At 43.6% G+C, this 24,277-nt stretch overlaps 1 protein-coding gene and 1 long non-coding RNA gene across 2 annotated transcripts in view; both read left to right on the forward strand.

The window, feature by feature from the left end:
• ADAMTS12 (ADAM metallopeptidase with thrombospondin type 1 motif 12) overlaps positions 1-15,975 on the forward strand; it is a 312,048-nt gene extending 296,073 nt beyond the window's left edge. Inside the window, exons 23-24 of the mRNA XM_035714864.2 lie at positions 4,100-4,253; positions 12,290-15,975. Of these exons, the coding sequence (XP_035570757.2) occupies positions 4,100-4,253; positions 12,290-12,468 (333 nt within the window). The 3' untranslated portion in view covers positions 12,469-15,975. The remainder of the gene's footprint in view (positions 1-4,099; positions 4,254-12,289) is intronic.
• Positions 15,976-17,342: 1,367 nt separating this feature from the next.
• LOC125754926 (uncharacterized) lies at positions 17,343-21,883 on the forward strand. Its single transcript, XR_007410074.1, has 3 exons — positions 17,343-17,890; positions 18,568-19,169; positions 21,529-21,883. It is a non-coding gene; the product is annotated as an uncharacterized LOC125754926 (long non-coding RNA).
• The last annotated feature ends 2,394 nt before the right edge of the window (positions 21,884-24,277 follow it).

Below are 24,277 nucleotides of genomic sequence, written 5' to 3' on the forward strand. Positions count from 1 at the left end.
TAATCTGCTTTTCATTACAGCACTTAGGTGTTATAAAATGAGGTTTTGTGTGGTTTTTGTTCTTTGATTTCCAGCACATTTTTTCAGTTATAGTCATGTCTGGAGTTAGAACAGAAAGCATTAAAATCAATGAAAAACTTAAAATACATAGACTGACCCAGCAGTTCTACCTGTAATAATTTAGCCCACAAATATACCATCAAACGTAATCCTAGATAATGATAAAGATATTCATTGTCATGTTGTCTGTAATAGCAATTTCTAAAAATAACCTAAAGTCCTCTGATAGAACTGGTCAATCTATTAATTTATTATAGTATAGCCCTTTTAAGAATGAGGTAGAACTATATTTATGAGTTGTAAAAATTTCTAACAACAGAAGTTCAAAATTTCATGAGAGAGAGAGAGAGAGAGAGGTAACTGCCTCTTGGAGGTAGACATGAGTTAAAGTTTCCTTGGAAGAGCCATGCATCAAAAATTCTTTGATTGTGCATATCAAAGAATAGGGGGCATGAAAGGTGGCTAACACCTACCAAGCCAGCCTTTGGAATTACTCTTGACCTCCAACACCTATCATTAAGTGAAAAAGGCAAATTATAGAGATCAAGTAACACATGTGGATAGATTGAACATATACATTTGCCTCTGTTCCCCAAACTGCATTAAACAGAAGACATAAAAAAGTAAAAGTGCCACAAATCCACAAAGAGGATAGGAGACAATACCAGAGAAGGAGTCAATACAACTTTAGAAGCTAGAAGCAGATAGCAAAACTTAGAATTGACTTAGTATGTCCAACAAAGCTAAAAACTGTCCATAACAGAAATTTCCCAAGTACCCCTGAGGCAGCAGTGAGGGTGGGGAGGAATGGGAGTTGGTTGAAAGTTTGTAAGAGAGGCTTTTGGATCTTTAGGTATATCCGACATCCTGAGAAGACCCTGAAGATCTTCTCATTGGAGAGGTAAATCAAGAGAGACCTTGGAATCAATCATAGTTGGTGGGGACAAAGGAGCTCATCTCACCAAAAATCAAGTGAAAATATACACAGTAAATAGTGTCCTCCTTTCCCCAACAGAGCTCCACAAAGGCAGGGAGACTGGATTAGTCTCAAGAGAAAAAAAAAACCCACAATAGATCTCTTCCTGACCACCTTATACAAAGCCATCCCTCAGTAACTGCCCTCCATGGAACTTCCAGTCAGCTCATAGGTATGTCATCTTAAGTCAGTAGCCTAGGATTGCTGGACATTCGAGAAAATCTATCACACCAGGGACAAAATAACAAACAGAACAAAAGAAACTCCAAGGAATAGAGACCTTTAAAGAAACATCGAACTCACCCTCCCCAAAAAACTATGAGTAATCTCTTCAGAGAAACAAGAGACTATATAGTATCCATGACATAGCTTCCTAGTGCAGCTATATAAAAAGAATATAAGAAGAACCTAAGAGTTTTTATAATAGCAAAAGTAAAAAAGTAAGTAGGAATGGGAAAATAATGTGGAGAAATCTCTCAAGAAAAGGAGGACAAAGACAAAAAGAATTTATGATAAAAGGTAAGTAGAGGATCAGACCAGGAGATACAACATCGAAATAAGATTCCAGAAAAAGAGAATGGAGATGGAATAGAAATGAGGCAGTCAGGGCAGCCCTGGTGGCTTAGCAGTTTAGCGCCACCTTCAGCCCAGGGCCTGATCCTGGAGACCTGGGATCGAGTCCCATATCAGGCTCCCTGCATGGAGCCTGTTTCTCCCTCTGCCTGTGTCTCTGCTGTTTCTCTCTCTCTCTGTCATTAATAAATTAAAAAAAAAAAACTTAAAAAAAAATAAATGAGGCAAAGAATTGATAGAAGAAAATTTTCCAGATTTGGAGAACATGAGTCTCCCACGCCCATTAAATGCTATAAGAAAAAGGAAAGTCAGGAGAGAGGAGGACCTGTTTCTACATCAGCAAAAGCAGAAAAAAAAATCTGACTCTACATGGTTGTTACCAGGATTGAACTCAAGGATATCTCCTGTGCACTTAGAACTGTGCTACCATATATCAATAGTAAGTCCAAGAAAATTATTCAGTGAAGATGCTTGCATTAGCTCTAAAACATCTATGGTTCCACCTCTTCATATTTTTCTATTCCATCCATGTTGGTTGAGTGGTAGCAACAACAGAGTTTTATAGCGTCCCACTGAAGAGAACCCTTGGTCTCTTGACAGGGCATCCAGAACTGAATGAGACTAGTGTGGAGCTTAGCTTAAGGTATGATCAATTCAGTTGCTCAGTAACCTTAGCACCTTAGCTGGGAGGTTATCAGCCCCATTTCTGTTTTGGGGAGCTCAATTCTGCACAAAGATTCCTTATTGTTACTGGTTCCAAAGAAGTGAAACTGAGCATTAACAAACCCCAAACTCACAGTATTACTACTATTAACAAAACCCAAGTCAGCCACTGTGCTTCCTACTTAATCCTCCAATTAACTACAACACAAATTCATGCATCTTCTTTATCACAAGTCACTTATTTTATAAAATAAAGTAAAATACTTTACTTACTTCTTTTTATCACGAGTCATTTTAATTGACTAATAAATGCAGGAGCAGTGACTTCTTTGCTTATTTTTGTGCTTGGCTTGGAATTAGTTCTTTCATCTTAATCTTCCCTGCCCAAGAGTAGTAGAAGGACTTCAACATCCAGGATCATTAAACCCTTATAAGCAGAAAGCAGGAAAGGAAATCATTTGTTCATTATCTAACAACGTTATTTTACAGAAAAAGAGAGAGGTTGAGTGAATGATCTAGGACAATATGCAGTAAGTGGAAAAGCCCATCTCTGGAATCTTGGTCCAGTACTCTTTATCAAATTCTGGCTTGATTAAGTTCCTTTGTTCTTGCCACTGTCCTCTGTTGCGCACTTTTATTTATTTGGGATCATCTCAGTAGCTATTTCTTACTGGTTTCTGCCCTCTGGGAGATTTTGATTATATAAGAAAGATAAAACTAAAAGTAATAAAACATGATATAAATGTTAATCATTAGAGTATCTGTCCACAATAGCTGAAATATGGAAGCAACCCAAGTATCCATCGACAGATGAATGGATAAACGAAGTGTGGTATAAACGTACAATGGAATATTATTGCACCTTAAAAGAATTTCTGGTGCATGCTATAATGAGGAGGAACCTTGAAGACATTATGCTAATTGAATACACAAGGGCCAAAGGACAAATATTGTATGATTCCACTTATATGAGGTATCTGCAAGAGTCAAATTCATAGAGACAAAAAATATAATGGTGGTTGCCAGGAGGTAGGGGTGGGTAGGTGGGAGATGGGGCACTCTTATTTGATGGGTACAGAGTTTCAATTTTGAGATATGAAAAAAGTTCTAGAGATGGATAGAGGTGATGATTGCACAACAGTGAGAATGCACTTAAGGCTGTGGATGGTTAAAAAAAATGGTTAAAATGGTGAATTTTATGTGAATTTTATGTTTTATAGATATATACAATTAAAAGAATTTTTTTAAAGTATATGTCGTAAACTCAGACACATGTTCTTACATCCTCAGGAATCATAAGCTGCTTTCACAGGCCAGAGAACTTCCCTTCTGCTTCCCGGCAGCCACTTCAGGACATTGCAGTGTAATCTATGTGGCTTGAGGCCACACGTAGTCGAGCTGGGCCCGTTCCAAATTCTCTCTCCATTCTTCCATGGTTTTCCTCTCCCATTTCTCTTTCCTCAGGTCTGATTTTCAGCCCCAAATCAAAACTAGTTCAGAGAAACTGGATTTCTGAGGCACCGGGGCCTAGATACGAAATTTTGTTCTATTTTGCTTGTATTCAACCTTTGTCCACATTCTTCAGAGAGCCCAATAGTAAATTAAGCCAAATTCAACATCCAGCCAAATTCAACAGTCAGTATATCGACTCCTCCTGAATTCACATCTCCAAATTAGTAGTGCTTTCTTCTTGGGCTCCTTCAAAATGATCTCTGATAATCGAGACTTTCCCCTATTTGACCACAGTGACATTAGAGATGCTCTGCTGGAGTTCCTGTGGCGGTCCTGGGGAAGATTGGTGACTCTCCGTGCACCCCTCTCTTTCAGTGCACTGCTTCCTGTGGAGGTGGCTTTCAGAAGAGGACTGTTCATTGTGTCTCCTCAGAGGACAATGCAACTGAAGACAGATGCCGGTGTGATCACGAACCCAGACCTCCGGAATTCCAAAAATGCGGCCAGCAGGCCTGTGAGAAGAGTCCTGGTGGGTGAATGACATTGCCCAGTGGGGAGAGGGCTTTTCATGCATAAGGTGTCCTGCATGAATTGATTGTGGATAGTTTTCATCCCTTTTTTGAGCCAGGGATCTTGATGTGGAAGAGGCCAGCCATCTCCACTCAAAGCAAGCTATCAATTTGGAGAGGTTTGACAGTAATTCCTTGAAGGACTATCTCATCCATTTTCCTATCTCAAAGCACATTCACACTGATGTCATCCTATGCAGATGAGAATCACTTCTGCTTTTTCTAAGACTTCTGAGAGATGCTCCAGACTTTCTCAGGAAACCAATCAAGTAATGAACAGCCTTCTCTATCAATGCAGCACCACCACTGTCTTAGATCAGGTTCCACAGAAATAGCTCTGAAGTGCAAATTTGTGTGCAAGGGATTCATTTCAGAAATGCTCCCAAAGAAAACCATAAAGGGAATAGGGGAAACAAGACAGAAGAGGGCGAAGGCACCACCAGGCTGCTGCTTCAGTCTGCTCCCACAGGAGAGCTCCGGGGTGTAAGTTCTGTGTCAGAGCCATCAGCTCCTGAGGCCTGGGGGCTGGACTTCCACACTCCCACACTCCCACACTTTATAGCCATCTGTAAAGGGCTACCCCGGGAAGTGAATTTGCAGGTGTTAAAAGCTCTCTACATGGACAGACAAGCCAGCTCCAGTAGGCTATGTGGGCAGTTCTCCAAAAGGGCCAGGGTCTCTGAGTATTAGAGGCTAAAGAATAGGGATGGTGGGACTTAGAGGGATGAGGGGGAGGGGGTGACACCTGAAAATGGACCAGCAAATCTGAGGAGGGAGACTTGAACAGAGGAACATGACTGCTGTCTGCTACATTCAACTTCCACCTTCAGGAAGCATCCTAATTTGAATGATCTACGGTCACCTTCATCATTTTAAGTGCGTTGTACTGTACAGCCTGGAAAGGTTAAGTGGCCTGTTCATGAATACAGGGTGGGCTGATTGCAGAGCCAGAGTGCCAAGCCAGTCTCCTTCTCCTCACATGCCCTTCCTTGGGGGTAGAAGGAATCCAGCTTTGGAATCACACAGCAATGCGTGTGTAACCCGCAGCAGCCTCTTTCTATCTATGTGACCTTGGCAAGTTATTTAATGCTCTGAGCCTTTCTCCTTTTGGAGATAAGGAGAATAATAACACAAGCCTGCAAAAGTTGTTGTGAAATTTTTAAATAGCAGGTATTAAATGCACTTGAAAAGAAAAAAATATCCGTCAACAAACCAGTTCAGTTACCTTCTTTAGGCAACTTACTTCATTTCAGTAGACTACGGTTTTCTTATCTGTTTATGAATAGGTTGAAGCATGAATTCTAATGGCCATTCCACTGGTATTTGAGGCCTCATTGACATGTGAGGTTTTTTTTAATTTTTATTAATTATTTATGATAGTCACAGAGAGAGAGAGAAGCAGAGACACAGGCAGAGGGAGAAGCAGGCTCCATGCACCGGGAGCCCGACGTGGGATTCGATCCTGGGTCTCCAGGATTACGCCCTGGGCCAAAGGCAGGCGCCAAACCGCTGCGCCACCCAGGGATCCCGACATGTGAGTTTTTAAAATTAAAAAGAGAGAGAAAGTTTTCAGGCAGGGAGAGAGAATTTTTTGATAGTTGACTTACATCTGTTACAGAGTGGAGAATGCCTCTTGTAGATATAGTCCCCAAATTGGGATTTAGAGGGTCAAGCTGAATTTACTCTGCCCCAATTAAAGAACCAACTAGTAGACATCATCAGCTATGCGAAAAACTCTTGAAAAACCAGCATTCTGGTGGTACAGGTGGTAGCCTTTTTCTGAAGATTCTTAAAGATGAGAGATAGTGAAGCCTGTGGTCCGTTACTCTCTTCCTCACCTCCTTCCAAGAACTGAGAGGGCTGGCATTCAATGGAGACTGCCAACAGAGTTCACAACCTGAGAAGACTTTCCCTAGAGGTTGCTTGTTGACAAGTCATGCACTTAATCAGCAGATACTTGCTGGGCACTGACTGACTACATGTAAACATAAGGTCAAACAAGGAACAAAGCTGCAACCCAGTGACACTGACGAGGGAGGGAAGGATGTTACAAGAGCTCTTGGAAAGGGCATTGACCATAAACTGGAGAGAGCAGGGAAGGCCTGCAGAGGAAGTGAAGGATGAGTAGATGGCTCAAGCAGGAGGTTCCTGGACAGGGTTTCCATTTCTGCAATATTCAGGAAGGATACAAGGTCATGGCACAGGAGTCCAACTCAAGTATGAAGGTCATGGGGAGTTAGGAATGGTAGGGCTGGAGGGGAAAGCTGGAGCTTGGGATGCATGCCGAGGAGTTTGGACTTTGTTCCCAGCGCAGAAGGAGCATTGAAGTATTCCAGATAGGGGTGAGAACATGAGAAAGTCATGCTGGCTGCCACGTGGAAGACAGACAAGGGAGCCCACTTTGGAGACTGCAGCTGTCCCCCAAGCCAGAGATGATGTGATATGAGCTAGGGTGGTAGGTGCACAGATACGGAGAAGGAAGTAGATTCAAGAGCTATCAGACAGGGAGACTTGGCAAGACTCTGTTCCTGAGGGAAGAGGAGGGAAGATGAGCCCAGATTTCTGACTTGGGCAGCTGAGTAGAGGAGGCCACAGTTCACTGAGACAGGACGCCCAGGAGTGGGTTTAGGAATGAAGAAGGGAAGTGAGTTCTGTTTGGGACATGTTTGTTGATGGGCCTATGAATCATTTAGGTAGGAATGCCCTGTGATTGGTTTTGTACATGGATGGGGAGGCTAGGCGGGTGAGCTAAGCTGGAAATTCTGAATGCAATACACTGAGGGAGAAAATGCTTTAGATGTGATTGTTATGTGCAACTTCTTTCTTGACCAAATTGCATTTGAGAGTGGCTATTGTTGACCTTACATGAAACTCAAAACACACACACACAGAAACTCAAAAAAAGCTACTACCTAGGGCTCATTTTCAGAATTGTGATTAATTTTTAGTTTTCTGGACTCTAGCTACTCAAAGTAGTGGTGGCACCTGGACTGGCTGCCTTGGCATCACCTGGGAGCTTATTAGAAATGTAGGATCTCAGGCCTCATCCTAGACCTACTGAATCAGAATCTGCATCTGAATGCGATCCCCAGGTGACTTGGGTATTTGAGAAGCCCCCTGTTCTAGATCAAGAAGCCAATTTGAGACCCTCTTCCTTTCATGTCATGTCATCACCTTCTATGATAACCACGTTTTTTAAAATGTTAAGGCTGTAGAACCCATCTATGTTGTGTTGATTTTTTTATAACTGAAGCAGCAATATAGTCTTGGTTGACCATGTCCAGTGCTATGGGCTGTTATTTTTAAATTCTACGTAGGTGGTCCTAACTGTGCTGGACAGTGCAATCTTCAATAATCAAAACCAGGTTAAATGACATTTTTTATCTTGAAATCTCACAACTGAGAAGATGATGACTAACAGTTGGCTGGCAATGGATGTAAATAGCAATGAATTGCACTCACTCACAATTACCAGGGCAACAAAAGTTAATTACTAGCTTCTCTTGAAGGCAAAGCCATGCTTACTCATATAGAAACAACATGAAGAGCAGCTTCAAGAAATTCCCTGGTTTTAAAAACTGACCAGCCACCCTTACACCTGTGCCCTCTAAAATGCTTTGAAAATAAATCATTCAGTGTCTGGATCTTGTCAGCCATCCCCCCATCACAGTTAACATATGCCCTGTGTCCCTCTCATAAGATCAGATACGAATTCCACGTCAGGTTTGCTTTCCTCTGGGCCATTTTACTTCCTTTAGATGCCAACTAAATTACTAATGATTTAAATTCTAAATCAGAACTACCATTTCTGTAGTAGACTGTAAAACCCTAAGTAGGTTAAAAAAATATTTTCAGAAATACTTACTGAGTATCAGTATATTCTAGTCATTGCATTCATCATGATTAAAAAACAAAGGCAAAACTCATGCACACCATTCCTGGGTTATTCTGTTCTGTTTTGTTTTCATTTAAGGAATAAAGGGTAGAGAAGGCAAGAAAAAGAATAAGGAGAGTAATAAAGACAGTACCTAGAACCAGAGTTGGTACAAATGAACATTTGAGTCAGCAAACTCTCTACTCAGAAATCTTCTTCCAGATAAATAAGATTTCAGGTTTTCATTTATTCAACAAATATAAGGGATCACAAGATATGTCTCAGACAAGTGCTGAAAGCTGAGGATACAGAAATGAGTGTGATACAGCCCCTGGCCTTGAGGAACCCAAACTCTTAGAGAAACTGTATTTGTCAGCAATACTGAAATTGTTGTTCAACTTTCTTTTGTGGGCAAAATATTACCCTTTCAACCTAGACACAGCTGACAACAAAGAAACAAGCTTATAACTGTCCCTTTAAATTTCTAAGTTTGATTTCTGTTGAACCGGCAGAGACAAATTGGGATCTCCTCTCCAAGTCGCCCCTAATTATAAGCATTATGTGGGCTTCGGCTGGGATCCAGTCTGCTGATGAACACAACAAGCCTTCATTGTTTTATACTAATAAAGAGAACTGTGCAGTTAAGCCATGCCACAACGTTGGGCTCATGGTCATCGTCTAAATGAGCTGCTAAACATGGGCCTGGAACACAAGCTCCCAATTTAGGCCACCACTATCCTCTGCTCTTCCTACAAGTCCTCAAACGGGAGGACCCCAGGACCCAGCATGCTCGCCGGACTCCAAGGACCCTTGAAAACCAGGGCTCATGATCTCATGGTTCCCAAGACCAGGCAAGAACACCAGGCGTCGTTGAGCCTCTGTCCACCCCGTAGGTGTCAACCTAACCTGACAATTGAGGGCTGTGTGTTGAGCAAAGGAAGATGTTCTCTTCAAGGAAGATCTGTCCATGTGACCCTCTCTTGGGTCTCTTGTGACCCTCAGTAACCAGTACAAGAGCTTCATTCTCTTGGTGGCAGAGTTTTAGAGGCACTGAAGCAACATTCAAATCCCAGCCACCATCTGCATACCAGCTATGTGATGCTGGGCCAATTACTAAGCCTTTCCGGAACCCTCAGTTTTTAAAAGAATAGCTATACCTACAAGTACATTTCTACGTGGATCAAATGAGATAGTGTATATGAAGTACATTGCCTGGTATGTATATGATAAGGGCTTAATATGTTGTATTTCTGTTATTATCACTGTCATAGGGGAAGAGGTGCATTATCTTCCCAGGGCCACCATAACAGACTACCAAGAGATAAATAACTTAAAACAACAGTAATGTATTCTCACAGTTCTGGAGGCCAGAAGTTCACAATCAAAGTCACGATAGGGCCATGCTCTCTGTCTTAGCTTCTGGTGGTTGCTAACAATCCCTGGTTTTCCTTGGCTTGTAGCTGAGTAACTTCAGTCTCTGCCTCTGTCATCACATGGCCAGTTTCCTTCTGATGTCAGTGTCTTCCATGGCTTTCTCTTCACTGTGTGTACTTGTCTCTCCTCCTCTTCTCATAAAGACACTAGTCATGTTGGATTAAGGGCCCACCCTATTCTGGTAGGACCTCATTTTAATTTATATCATTATTACACCTTCAAAGAAATATTTCCATATAAGGTCCCATTTGCATGTACCAGTGATTGGGGACACTTAAACTTTAAAGGATGCAGTTCAGCCCACAACAGGTTAGGGCTTTGGGAGTCTCTAGGAAGAAGCCCTTTTTAGAATGGTAGACACCCTTGAGAGATCATACTCAAGCCTTAGCAGAAAAGGCTCACATTACCACTTACAGAGCAGTTCAAGATAGAACATAGTACCATGTTTGAGCAAATATTACAGTAATAACGCAAGTTAAGAGCCTGAGACAGAAGGGATCCATGTGAGCCAGCATGGCCGAAAGAAGCTTCGTGAAGATATGGGATGCAAGCTGAGCTTTCACACTTCCTCCCTCCTTCCTTTCCTGAAGTAGCCCCAGAGCACTCACATACTCGTGGCAGAGAGGACATGGGACAGAGAGCCATGCCAGATGCACCTCTTCCAGCCACCATCCACAAGGGCTTCAGGAGATGCTGGCTAAGAAACTGGAGCAGACCTATTCCAAAGCCAGGAGCCTAGAAAGGAATCCTTGCCTTGTTCTGAACAGCAGCACACATGATGCATGGTCCAGACCCCACGGAGGATGCCAACCACTCTGGTGGAGCTATGGGAGATGAAGGGCCCAAATTCCTACTCCATGATAGGAATCTTTGGCTGAAACATGTACTCCTTCTGAAACAGAGCACCTAAGAAAATTTCCTGTGGGATTTTAGGAGAGATTGAATTTTATAATAGGCTTAAGAAGAGGCCTGAAGAAAAGAATCAGCAGTGAAGGCTTTTGGGGTTTGAGGAACATTGTGTGTTACCGATTCCCAAGTGCCATTAAAACATGCAAACAAAATAGAATTCTGATAGCTAGCAGAAGACATTTATTTCTTCACAAAACAAAACAAAACAAAACAAAACAAAAAACAAGATGGAGTCAAGGGAATGATGAGCCATGGGGAGATAAAAAGGTTTTGGGTTTTTTTGCTCTTTGGGTTTTTTTTCCTTCATGACCTGAAGGGGAACAAAAGCATAAAGAGGAAATAATACTATCACAGTTTTTGCATAAAGGGAATATTACCTCAATTTCTACTTTTACTGACAGTCCTATTTACAAAGGACAGCAGCCTGTTTGTGAAGAAGATTTTCTTCAAAATTATTCAAATCTTCTCTGTAAAGAAGAAAGAAAGGCAACCAGAGAGCTCTGAGAGGCACTCAGGCAAAATTTGAAGCCATTTCACTATAGAGAAGAAAAATCAGCTCTTGGGGACCTTGTTGAATTTCTTCCAGGCCAGGAGCACGTGAACCAGTCCAGTCTGAGTACCACCCCTAGAATGTGGGTGTTGGTGGCCCCTGAGAAACTCCCTGCATCACGTATAAGGAAATCAGGGCCAAAGGAAAAACACGAGGGACTTACCTGCTTAGAGCTGTCAGAATAGAACAAGGGTTAGAAGCCAGGTAGCTAACTGAACGCTTACTGTGGAATTACCTGTGGATCTTTATGCTTTCACCTACATGGTACATTCCTGGAGAGCAGTGATGACATTTTATGTATCTGAATCTTTTGCTCGGCTGAGCTCTGCTCAGAATACATTGGTTAGTTGGCTAGCTGGGTTATATTGTTTGGTGCTTTGAATGATATGATTGATAAAAGCGTAAGCTTTAGAGCCAAAACTGTCTCTGTTTAGCTCTGGCTATGCCACTTACCAGCTGGGTAACATTGTGCAGATTTTTAACTTCTGTAGGCTTTACAGTCCTCATTTGTATAATGGAAAGAAAGGCTCATAGTTACCTGATGGTGCTGCTGGGAAGATTAAGTGGAGCAATGCATGTGAAACATTGCATTCAACTATCACATGACAATACTGCAGAACCAAACACCTCTAAACTAAAGGCCTCAAAACTATAACCATGGGGATTTTACTCAGCGCCTGCAGGTCAGCTAAGGTTCAGCTAATCTGGCTTGGCCTTGGTTGGCCTTGGCTGCCAGCTGTAAGTTCAGTCTAGGTTCACTCCATGTGTCTCCCATCCTCTGTGGCCCACTAGCTGCATGAACCAGGTCCTTCTCATGATGACAGCAGAAGCTCATCAGGGCCGGCTCATCCTCCTGCATCTCCCAAGGCCCCATAGGGATCATGTCTACTAATATCACATTGTCCAGAGCAAGTATTAAGCTGAAGCCAAAGTCAAGCAGTGGAGAAGTATTCACTACCCATCAGGCAGCCATGGCAAGGGTGGGGACGTCTATAACACTGTGACACAGGAGTGAAGAATTGTGACCGCTAATTCAGTTTAGCACAAGTACTTTGCACAGTTTCTGATACATAATCAGTGTTCAGTGGATGTCAGCTACTATGAACTATTATGAAGGCTTCCTTGGGAGACATATAACATCTTCCATTAATAGAGATTGTGCTCATTCACTTACAAAGGATAATCTTTGTTTTTTGTTTGGTGTTTCTTATTTTTCTCTCCTTCCACAGATTTACTTTGCACCAAGGACAATTTATCAGCCAGTTTCTGCCAAACACTAAAATCCATGAAGAAATGCTCTGTGCCCACTGTGAGGGCTCAGTGCTGCCTCTCCTGTTCCCAGACACGCATCGTCCACACCCGAAGGCCAAGAAAGCCACAGTCGCTCAAAAACCCCAAAGGATTCTAAGTCTGAAGGAAGTCACCCCGCACCACGGAATGCAGCAGCCCACTGACTGACTCTCCCACGTTATAGCCCCAGGGACCACTTCACTGAGGTTTTTTGGGCCCAACTTTGGCTGAAAACAAAATTCACTGTGTTTTTTAGTCACAAAATGCCCTTGTAAAAGGCATGGGACTGAAGTGCCTGCTGCTCCTTGATAGGCAGGTGAGATATCCAGGAGGTTCAGGCAACTCCTGGGATGGGCTCCTGGGGAAAGGTGCCAAATTAGGTAAGTCAGTGACATGATGTCTTTTCCCCCTTAAAAATAAAAACAAAGGCACCAGATTTTTCCCAGACTGCCTCAGGAGTATCAGGAACTAGAACCACATGTATCCAGGGAACAAATAATTGTATCCATTTACCTTTGTGAAATCATCCTTTTTTTCCCTCCCTACTTGAGGAAGCTGCTGTTTCATATGTCAATGTCATGGGAAAGCGTTCAGGAACATTCCTTTAATTCCCCCAGGCAGAGGGCCACTTTCTTCAGCCAGTACTCAACTGGGGCAGGGAGAGAGAGTGCTGGCTATATCACTCAGTCCCTATAGATGCGGTATCTGGACTGTTTAGATTCCTGTGCCTACTTAGAGACACAAGAATAAGAGGAAATCATCAGAAGCTGTAGGATTTAGTAAGGGTAAGGGATTTAGCTTAATTACATGGAAGACATTTATGACTCAAGGATAATTTCCTTGAAAAACTCTTAAAGAGGAAATGAATAGAAATCAGTTTCTTCTGGTATAAGAAAAGAAACATGAACCTTTATTCTTCCCAGTTTCCTGCCAAATACCTTTCCTTTGGAGAAGAACAGATGAGTCTTCCTGTCTGACTTTTCCTCTCCAGCATGTTCCCTGCCTGAGTCAACTCAGAGGTCCAACTGTCTTTCCACTGCTGGGCGTTTACACAAACAGCTGCCATAGCCAGGTCCGTGGCTACAATACCTCCCCACCTACCCCTAGGATGGGAATGGAGCTCAAGATTTAAATATTTCAGAGGACCAGGTAAAATTCATTAAGTACAAGAACTTGATACAAACTTCTAGTCTTGAGAAAGAAAAAAAAAAACAACTCAAAAGTGAGATAAACATGACCTACTCCCCAGTACTCCCAATAGTTACTTTTGAAGGGGGAGCAGGTAAGTCAGGAGAGTCCAAAACAGTAAAATGAACATGCAAGTGCTTGTTCTTGATGTTCTTACCACCTATCAGGAGGCTGTGGTCTCAAATACAAGGCAAATATCCTAGTTTATAAGGGGAGGCATCTACATAAACTGAACCCAGACAGCAAGGATGGGTGGGTGGGTGGGCCTCAAGGGGAAGAAGTCTTCAGAACCAGCTCTTGACAGGGGGGAAGGCAGGGATGTGGCCCTTCATGTAAGGAGCAGCATATTAGACTCATGCGCAGGCCCAGCACAGTTACTACTCACCAGGAGCACAGTGTCCCGTAGCTCCCTTGAATTACCTACCCCTTCAGCAGAATGGTGCTATTGAAAAACGGTGCTAATATCTAGATGGTGGCAGGATGAGTATAAACCTATAGATACTTGTACGAGTGGGCAAGTCCATCTACAGCTGTTAGATGTGTAATGGTGTTGCTGGCCAATGCCGGTTTTACTGCTTGGATACCAGAAGCTTAAAATTGTTTTTGATGTGCTTTTATTTTTCAAGCCATTAATGTGTAATTATTCTGATAAATTCCTGTGGAAAATAAAACACTGGGGCTGGGAGGGAACTTAAGAAGAGAAACAGGACGAAAACAGATATGTTTACCTAAAGCCAGGGGGTTTATTTCTTGATAATGACATTCCTGTGTTCTCTGTCTTTAAATGAAACATTAGTGGCTGGTGACACTCTCTGGTGAAATAACCATTTTAGAGAGAAGAGACTTAAAAATTGTTGGTGACGTGAGTGGAGGATATACTGATTTTTTTTCACAGACTATCCCGCAAGTAGAGTGTGGACTTTCAGGGGGCTGAATTTAGTCATCTGGGCTGAGTTACTTCACCTGGTACTGTACTAGCTATCATGGGCTTCTGCATGTCATCAGAGACCTGGATATGACTAGTCTTTCAAAACTCAGGAACAAACCCAGATCTCTACTGACCTCAGCAAACTCAACAAGGCCAGATTTCCCAATTCACAAAATGGGCCATGTTATTTATGACCCACATGGTGGAGAGGATGATAGACATGTAGGGAGGGTCTGGCCAGATACTCTATTCTAGGCCTTTCTCTAGTTTCTCAAAGACAGGAAGTTAGCCCCTAATCATGCACACGTTCACTTCCTATTTGGAGGCTGTGTTGTGGGATAGCTGTGTGGCATCCATCATTCTGGTCTCCAGGATAGAAATAGCCCTTGCTGTTAGTCATCTGACACAGTTGTTACCTTGACAGTCACTCAGCTTTGGATCATCAGGGTTTTGACAGGTCCCTGTGCTTGCAATCGGAGAGGGGAGGCTCTGAAGACAAGAACTTACATGCTGTCTTCTCCATTCCTTTGATACTCATGAGGGACAGCGCAGAGCTGCATCATTGGTTTGTTTAATACTTGTCTTCTTTTCTTCCCACCTTGAACAAGCAAGTGAAAAGTGTAGCAAGACACACTGGATACACATCTCCCATGAACCAGAGAAGCCACCCAGTGTCTGGTGCTTAAATCCAGCAAGGTTCTGAGCCCACTTTGGTTTACATTGCCTTTCACATGGTAGAGTTCACTGTACTCTGAAAAGCGGTGGGCTAATTTAATTCTTGAACATTAAAACCTAATGCACCATGAGAAAACAATATTTCAAGAGACCCGTGAATACTTCTCTAAAAAATCATTTTGTGGATATGACAATTGCCTCTTCGTGGGAATGACTTGTTTTATGATGGATTTTCTTGGTGCAATCATCCCAATGTGGTGCTTTCAGATATTTAGTGAACGTTTTTGATAACTTTCCTCAAGTTTCTGAAACCAATTTGAGAGATTTGTATTGTATCATAATTTCCCAATCAGTTGGCTAAAATTCTTCAGACTCTAAAAGCTACACATTACCACCCCAGAGATTGCAGGTCTTAGCTCTTCTTCCTCTAACTTTAAGATGAAATCCTGGAACAGTGTATCTGGTGCTCAGTACACAGCGATTCACTTTCAGGGGAGAGACCACATGATATGAACTGCCTGGTGCTGTAACTTAGCCAACATTTTGGATGCTACTCCTGTTTTGTTGCATTGCTAATTCAAATATTATTATTCGTATTAATTATTATTTTAAGTTATGTCATTTAAAAAAAAACATAGTTCTACCTATTATTGTCCTCCAAAGTGGTTGTATGATGTATATGGCCCAACCTATTTGCTATCCCTGCATCTCTGTGCAGCACTGCTTTGCAAAGCCAAGCCTCCTTAAGGGGTACCTTGGTGGGTACCTCAGTATTTAAAACCAGATTGTATTCATAGCCTGCCATTGCATGGCATTAATAAATGGCTGAACTCATTGGTGTTCCCATGTGATTCATTTATTCCTGCTGTGAGACTTCCACCACCCACCAGGGTTACCCTGGAATTTAGCAACTGGAGGAGTAGGATACCAATTTCTTCCTCCTACACTGTGTGCAGATTCCCTCCTATTCCCCTCCTAGAGCATTATCCCACCAGATGAATCACATCCCAGATGAGGGGCAACGTAGGTCTCTTCTAGTGAATGATTACACAACGGACACAATCTACCATATAATTATCTGAAGTGAGGTCAAATTCTCCTCGATACCAGGTTTAGTGTATTCAGACTTGCAGCTCACAGCACAACCTATTCTCTCAATCTATCCAACATGTAGGCATAATGTTTAAGAGAAAGTAACCCACATCTAGAGGATCTTGCTCTAGAAATCCAATCCTTTTTCCAAAATGGTATAGAGCATAGCAAATGTGACCAGCGAAGGTAGAATTTGGACATACGGTAATGGAATTGACTCAGGTGGAATGAGTAAAAATGAGGCTGGCAAAAGCCAGGCATCTGTGGGCTATCCCTAGAATGTTTGAAGGCATAGGAATGGTAGGAATCATTTTTTGGTCAAGAAGACATCACAGAGAGCCATGAATACCTCCTTATTTGTATCTTAAAAACTCTTCTTTTGGGCAGCCCGGGTGGCTCAGCGGTTTAGCACTGCCTTCGGTCCAGGGTGTGATCCTGGAGCCCGCAGATCGAGTCCCGCGTCGGGCTCTCTGTGTGGAGCCTCCTTCTCCCTCTGCCTGTGTCTCTGCCTCTCTCTCTCTCTCTCTCTCTCTCTCATGAGTAAATAAATAAAATCTTAAAAAAAAAAACTTTTCTTTCTGTGATGACTAGGAAATTCTTATCCCACAAAATTCAGCTCAAATGCTGTTTCCCCCTGAGAAGCCTACACTAACCCTGCCAGAAAGACTGAGACACTTTTCTGCTCTTCCTTCACCTTGTCTGTTTTTCTCTAGAACAACAGTCCTTAATCAGGAATGATTTTTTTGTCCCCAGGAAACACTTGACGATATCTGGAAACATTTTTGGTTTTCACAACTTGTAAGGTGGGAAGGAGGGGAGGGAGTGCTATAGGGATTTAGTGAGTAGGGCCAAGGATGCTGCTAAACATACTACATGACAGCCCCTCCCCCAACAAAGAAGTATCTGGTTCAGAATGTCAAAGGTTTGAAGTTGAAAAACTGTACTCGAACAATTATCACCCTGGAGTGAGCAGTAGCATTTCTGGGTTAAGTAAAACCGAGCTCACCCTAAAATTCAGAATTCACAAAAGGACTGATGAGGTGGGTCAGGAAACCTCTGAAGAGGAAAACATTTTTATCAGGATTCAAAGCACACCTGCTTGAAAAAGCATCTTAATGTTGGAGGGGACAAAGGGTAGCGAGCATAGATCCAAAAGAGGCTCAAATCAGCCCCTGGGGGCTCAGGCGTTTGACCCTAGAGCCACGGGTAATAAACCAAATGCAAGTAAAATTGAAAAATGGCATATTGGGGATTTGGAAAAATCCTCCTCCTCCAGCTGAGGGTCCTACACAAACAGAATAGACATAATCAGCCAGATCGAAACAGCAGCTTTACTAAAGGTAAGGCTGGCCTGGACAGCATACTTTGGATGCAGAGGGAAATGAGTTTTCCTATTCTTCTCTACATCTGCATGTTTCAGGCTCAAGAAGGATGGAAGTCAGGGAGAGAGAGGAAGAAAGAGAGAGAGAGAGAGAGAGAGAAAGAGAGAGAGAGATGGATCACTCAACCCATTAACCCATTAAAAGCATCCATGGCCATTAAATGTTGACCATTCCCTCCTGCACTGGGAAGAGCTCTTGACAAGGGCATCACAACAGTTCCAAAAGGGTATCTCAATACTACCAACCCTGAGGCCTCTTGCTTCTATGGGAAAGAGGTAAGAGTAGCATGAAGGAAAGAGACGTGGTGGGGGAAGGGGGGACACAGAAGGCATTATCTAAAAAGTTTCCCAAAAATAAATAAATAAATAAATAAAAAGGTTCCTTTTCCATAAACCCTAAATGAGGGTATGATTTTTTTTAAGATCACAGACAGACATGGCAGGAGTAGTAGAAAACAAGACCAGAGGTTAATGAGAGAGTGGTCCTGCCTCTGTGCTCATTCCCCAACCAAGCATTGCCCGTGCCTTCATTGGACAAGCCCAGCCTCCCTCCTTCACTGGTACAGCCTAGCACACCTCCAGCTCCAGCTTCGTGGGCTTATTTCCAGGACTAGGGGTCCTCAGTGATAGTGCCTGCAGCCTCTGCAATGATGGTCTAGGGTGCTTGGGGCCAAGGTCATATCAGGGGATTCCCAAGGAAGCAGGCATGAGCCAGCTGGAGGGGTCTCCTGCCCAAATGCCAGCTGTGACGGTGCCTCTGGAGGCTGGGGCAGGACAGGAAAACACTGAGGTGTGGGGGTAAATCATTAAGAGAATTAGTCCACCTCAGACATTCTCCTGTTGCTCCCAAACTATCGGGAATTTGCAGGGTCTGGAATTCACTTAGGACAGGTAGGAACAGATCCAGGGAAAACTAACTCTTAAACTACCACCAACTATATTCTTAATTCCAGGCTACCACGGACCTGCTTAGAATTCTTTTACCAACACGCCACTCCTCCAGACTCAGCCCTTTGAAGAGAAGGAAGATATTGTTATTTCTGTTCCTGGAACTTAGCTCACTGTCTAGCACATAGTATGTGTTCAATAAAAATGTGCTGATGCCAAGTAAAGGAGCTGGAGTTCTCCTAGCAACTGACAGGTGAAAGATCATTCTGGTAATCCATTCAGAACCAACACAGAGAGCTACACTAACCATCATAGCGAGTAATCGACAACTAATTATAGGCACTCGAGACATTCAAGCAACTTTCAGGAATGGTATTTGGGAACATATTCGGGTGTCCTGTGAACTACCCTCTCATGCAGGATCCAGGGGCTGAAAACTAAGGAGCCCAACGTTTCCACTTTACTAATGTCTGATGTTCATCCCCTTTCTGGGATCTTCCCAGCGTTTGAAGGAGAGGCAGTATGCTGGGAAGCAAACAGACCCTACTGGGAGCAGACCTGGATGTCGGTCTCTGTCGCACCACCACCAAGCTGTGGACTTTGGGCAAGTCTTGGGCAATCATTCGCTTACATCTCTGTCTCCCAATGTGTGATCAGCTCCCTGATGGTAAGAGTCACTTCTCATTCGTCATTCTCTCCCCAGTTCTTAATGCCATGCCCGACATGGTCAAGTGGACAGGTCTACTTGTGCAGCAAGGCCATTGGACTAAGTCCAGGTGCCTGAGGGCTGTTCAAACCATAGAAAATCATGATGCAGCTTCTGAACTATTGATCTGATGCAAGATTGGGAGAAGAGAGGATTTAAAAAAAATAATAAAGAACAAATTGTAGTGTATGAAGTATAAATCTTTAAAATAAAATAGGAGGGGCAGCCCCGGTGGCACAGCGGTTTAGCGCCACCTGCAGCCTGGAGTGTGATCCTGGAGACCTGGGATCAAGTCCCACGTCGGGCTCCCTACATGGAGCCTGCTTCTCCCTCTGCCTGTGTCTCTGCCTCTCTCTCTTTCTCTGTGTCTCTATGAATAAATAAATTAAAAATATATATAAATAAAATAAAATAGGAAACTCCAAGGGCACGTCCTCAATTGTGGGGTGCCACTTCAGTCAGGCCCCCGGGTCTCTCCCCTCACTTGGGGCTCTTTGGTGGAAATGGTTAAGGCCAGATCCAGTGCTCTCTGAAGTCAGATTTGATCATCTGTAACATGACGATTTTCTTACAATCTGGCCACTATGAAAATCCCCCTGAACACCCCTCTCTGTCCCTCCCCTGCTACACAGTTTCTCACTGCAAACCTCCCCCACCCAAGCTCTTACATGCTAATCCAATTTTCATGGCAGTTAATAAAGCCCCGATGGCAGCTGACTGGCTTTCTCCCCTCCACCCCTCACCCCCTCACCCTACACTATCCCAGAGCCAATTGTGGGCAGGATGCCAAGTAAAACAGCGGTACTGGTCCAGTTTCAACCCATAGCAGCCAATTGCTGAGTGTCTTCAGTCCGTGACCCTAAGGATGGGATGAGCAATCCACCCAAGGCACTCTCTCCAGCTGTTTGTTTACACTGGTCAGAGGCAGGGGGCTGGGGGCCACTCCTGCCAGAGGAGATGAACTGCAATGTTCCAGTTACTACTGCTGCATCCCAAGCTTCCCCAACCTTAGTGGTGCAAGAGCAACTGCCACTTTACTGTGCCCACGGATTCTGTGGGTCAGAGGTTCAGTATGCAGACACACAGATGGATAATTTGTCCCTGCCCCATGATGTGGAGAACTGCAAAAACTTTGCCTGAATGACTCCGTCCAAACTGCACTAAGAGACTTGAGCAAAAGTTAGCATGGATTCCAGTAGGCCTTGTCCCTGGGACAGCCCACCCTACCTCTACCTCGCACCCCACCCACCCCACCCTAGTTGAGTTTCTGTCTGGAAAACCTTAGCATGTGGAAAGAATTTAGCATTTGTTCCAGCCAACGCTTGAGGAGAGGCCCCTGATTCTCTTTTCTTAGAGTATTTATTAAAAGCTTATTATAAATCCATTCTCCATCCCTTTAGGATGTATGTCTATCTCCTACAACCCAGGAGTGTCTTTCTCAAGGACTGAAAGCCATTCCTTCGAAATACAATCATCAGGAAGGGTAGGTTGCCTGCTTCTCAATCCCTGTGGGAGGATAAAGCCCCACTTTGACACAGATGATCTAATCACATTGACACTGACCAACTCTCTAACCCAATTTTGGTAATTTTTCACTTCCTTACTCTGCTTAGGCACCCACCCTCCCTGCTAACTACCACCTCCCCTGCTCTCACCCTCCCCCTTGAAAACACCAGTCACTTCTGCACAAATGAGTTGAGTTCATAACAGTGAGGTCTCTTCCTGCATTCGGGAGAGAGGACATGGACCCACCTCTCAATAGAGCAGGTGCCAAATAACTGGTGCTTTGGTTAGAAACCACTGCCTGCTCCGAGTTCCAAGCTCTGTATACAATAGAACTTCACCATTCACGGATTCCATATTTGTGAATTCGCCAATTTGTTAAAATGTAGTGTGACTCCCAAATGAATAATACTAACAATGCTCTCCTGATACACGCAGAGCTGCAAAAAAATTTGCATCACCTGCACACATATTCCCAGCTGAGATCGAACAAGGCAGTGCGCTGCATTCGTTTCAGCTCTCATATAGTAAACGGTGTTAATTTTCACAATCTATGTAGTGCCATGTTTTTCGCAATTTAGTGCTTTTTGTTGGTGATTTCACTGGTTAAGACGGCCTCTGGGTATACTGCTAATGTGCTGTCTGGTGCTTCCGCGAGCAAGAAGACTGTGCTAAAGTCTGAGAGAACATTGGGTTAGAGCGACCTCCACAGGTCATGGTAGTCCATGACCATGAGAGTTAGGGTAAAGCATTCATGTGGTATTAATTATTAATTATTTATCATATCAATTAATTATTAATTATCATTACCCTGCAGGAACTACATTACCAGTCCAAAAAGCTTGCACAAGAATGCTTGATACAGTTTTATGCAAAATAGTCAAAACATTGGAAACTATTCTGCTGTCCCTCGACCACAAAAACAACAAGCTAACTGTGATACATGCATGTCATGGGAGACTACTCGGCAATAAAAAGGAATGAACTAGGATCCCTGGGTGGCGCAGCGGTTTGGCCCTTGCCTTTGGCCCAGGGCGCGATCCTGGAGACCCGGGATCGAGTCCCACATCCGGCTCTCTGCTTGGAGCCTGCTTCTCCCTCTGCCTATGTCTCTGCCTCTCTCTCTCTCTCTGTGACTGTCATGAATAAATAAATAAAATCTTTAAAAAAAAAAAGGAATGAACTATAGAGATATGCAACAATATGCAAGAACCTCAAGACATATGCTGAGTACAAGAAGCTTTACCCAAAAGAAGACATACCATATAATTCTTCTTTAAAATTTGAAAACAGGCAAAAACAATATGTAGTGGAAAAAATTCAGAATAGCAGTTGCCTCTAGGGGCTGGGTGGGACTGGGGATCAACTAGAAAGGGCCATGTAAAATATTGTTGGGCTCTGTGCCCAGGATTTCTGACTCAGGATCAAGAATTTGCATTTCTAATAAGTTTCCAGCAGCCAGTCCTGGTAATCACACTTTGAGAACCATCACTCTGGCCTAGTCTTGCTTGATTGATATAGCAGACACCTCTGGTCACAGTCCCAAGGCCCCATTTCAGTTCTTTAGGAGCCTAGAGTTATCTTGCTTCAAGCACATGCCATACGTCTGGTTGCCTTCTGCTCCAGAGCACCCCCGGTATGTGCAGGTTTGAAAGGCAGTGGAGTTAAGACTGCTGGGAGCAACTCTCAACCAGTGGGAGTGGACATGGCGGATAAATGTTTAGGACCTTCATGCCTTAGGTGCACAAATGTGGGGGTCCTGCTTGCTTTGCAGGAGGTGCTGATGTTGTTGCCCATAGCAGCAACCTCTGTAACACACTCTAGGGTTGACTTTCTCCTTCCTTGATCCCTTACTTCTGTTTCCTGAGATCACTCCCGTAATTAAGCTATTCTCATCGAAGTCCTTGTCTCAGGCTCTGGGGGAACCCAAACTAAGATAAGTGGGTGTGTTAGATGAAAGGATACTGAATATGATCACGACAGTGATCATTACCATAGAAAATGGTACCATAGAAAAGATGTTACCATAGAAAAGAAAGATGGTGGACAACGGCTTTGATTGTGCTGCCCCCTTATCACATCTAGTGTCCACAGTTCCCATTTGAACCTCCATTCTTCTGCAGACAAAGATCTACCTGTTCTCACAGTCTGGCCTTGGTTAGGGTGGAAGCCAGGGTCATGGCTCAGTGTCACAGGGATGAGTAAGGGGGGGGGGGGGGGCTCAGTATCAAGCACCGTCCCCATTGCTGCTCAGTCATGCCTGCCTCTCGGGACACTCCCTGACCCAAAACATCACCATAATCACCATACACAGGAACAAGAACCACAACTCCCCGGATTCCAGGGAGTGAAACATTATCAACCCATAGTGAGGAGGTATTTGGGGACAGCAGGCCCAGCCTTGGGTGTCCTCCATTCCCCCACATTCTCCCCGGCAGCCTAATGAGCTCCCACCTCCTCTTCCACACAGCCTCTTCACGACCCATCTCTGGAGACTGATTCTAGAGATCTGAAGGGCAAGAGGAGTTCTCCTGGCCTCCTAGTTGCCTCCCTCTCCCAAACCTCTCCCAGTGTTGCCTCTTCTCAGACCTGCACTTCCATGGTCCCTCCCAGGTCATCCTTACTTCCTCTGGCACAAACCTGGGCTTAGTCAGGCATGGGCTGCCCCCTGGTGGCTGTCTTCAGGAAGAGCAAAGCCGTGCCAACCTACCTGGCCAACACACAAAGTGGTATTTGCCATTTTTAAATCAACGTTTAAAAACTGTGGAAGGAGCCTCGGTGTCCTTCGAAAGATGAATGGATAAAGAAGATGTGGTCTATGTATACAATGGAATATTCCTCAGCCATTAGAAATGACATATACCCACCACTTGCTTCAACGTGGATGGAACTGGAGGGATTATGCTGAGTGAAAGAAGTCAACCGGAGAAGGACAAACATTATATGGTCTCATTCATTTGGGGAATATAAAAAATAGTGAAAGGGAATAAAGGGGAAAAGAGAAAAAAAATGAGAAGGAAATATCAGAGAGGGAGACAGAACATAAAGACTCCTAACTCTGGGAAACGAACTAGGGGTGGTGGAAGGGGAGGAGGGCGGGGGGTGGGGGTGACTGGGTGACGGGCACTGAGGGGGGCACTTGACGGGATGAGCACTGGGTGTTATTCTGTATGTTGGCAAATTGAACACCAATAAAAAATAAATTTATTATTTAAAAAAATAAAAAATAAATCAACGTTTACTCTAAACAGGAAAGAAAATCCCTTGTGAGGAGAAATCAGAGTGGTAGACAGAGGTGGTCCTGACCGGCTAATAAACGGGAACACCTTTCTCCAACTCGGTGGAAATAATTGGTAATGGGTCCAATGGTTGGAGCCGCAGGGAAGCAGTTGCACAAAATGGCAATTGGTTTTTGGCTGCTTGTCTTTGCATCGGTTTTTGATTTCAGGCAACAAATAAACTAATGAAGCATGAGATTAAATTAGCTCTCCTTAACCCTCCTGAGTTGAGAAATGGGTTAGTTATGTATTGCTGGGAACCCAAATGCCCTTTGTTGCCTTTATGAT

This window comes from Canis lupus, chromosome 4, assembly GCF_003254725.2.
Source record: "Canis lupus dingo isolate Sandy chromosome 4, ASM325472v2, whole genome shotgun sequence".
In the NCBI taxonomy this organism is placed as follows: Eukaryota; Metazoa; Chordata; class Mammalia; order Carnivora; family Canidae; genus Canis; species Canis lupus.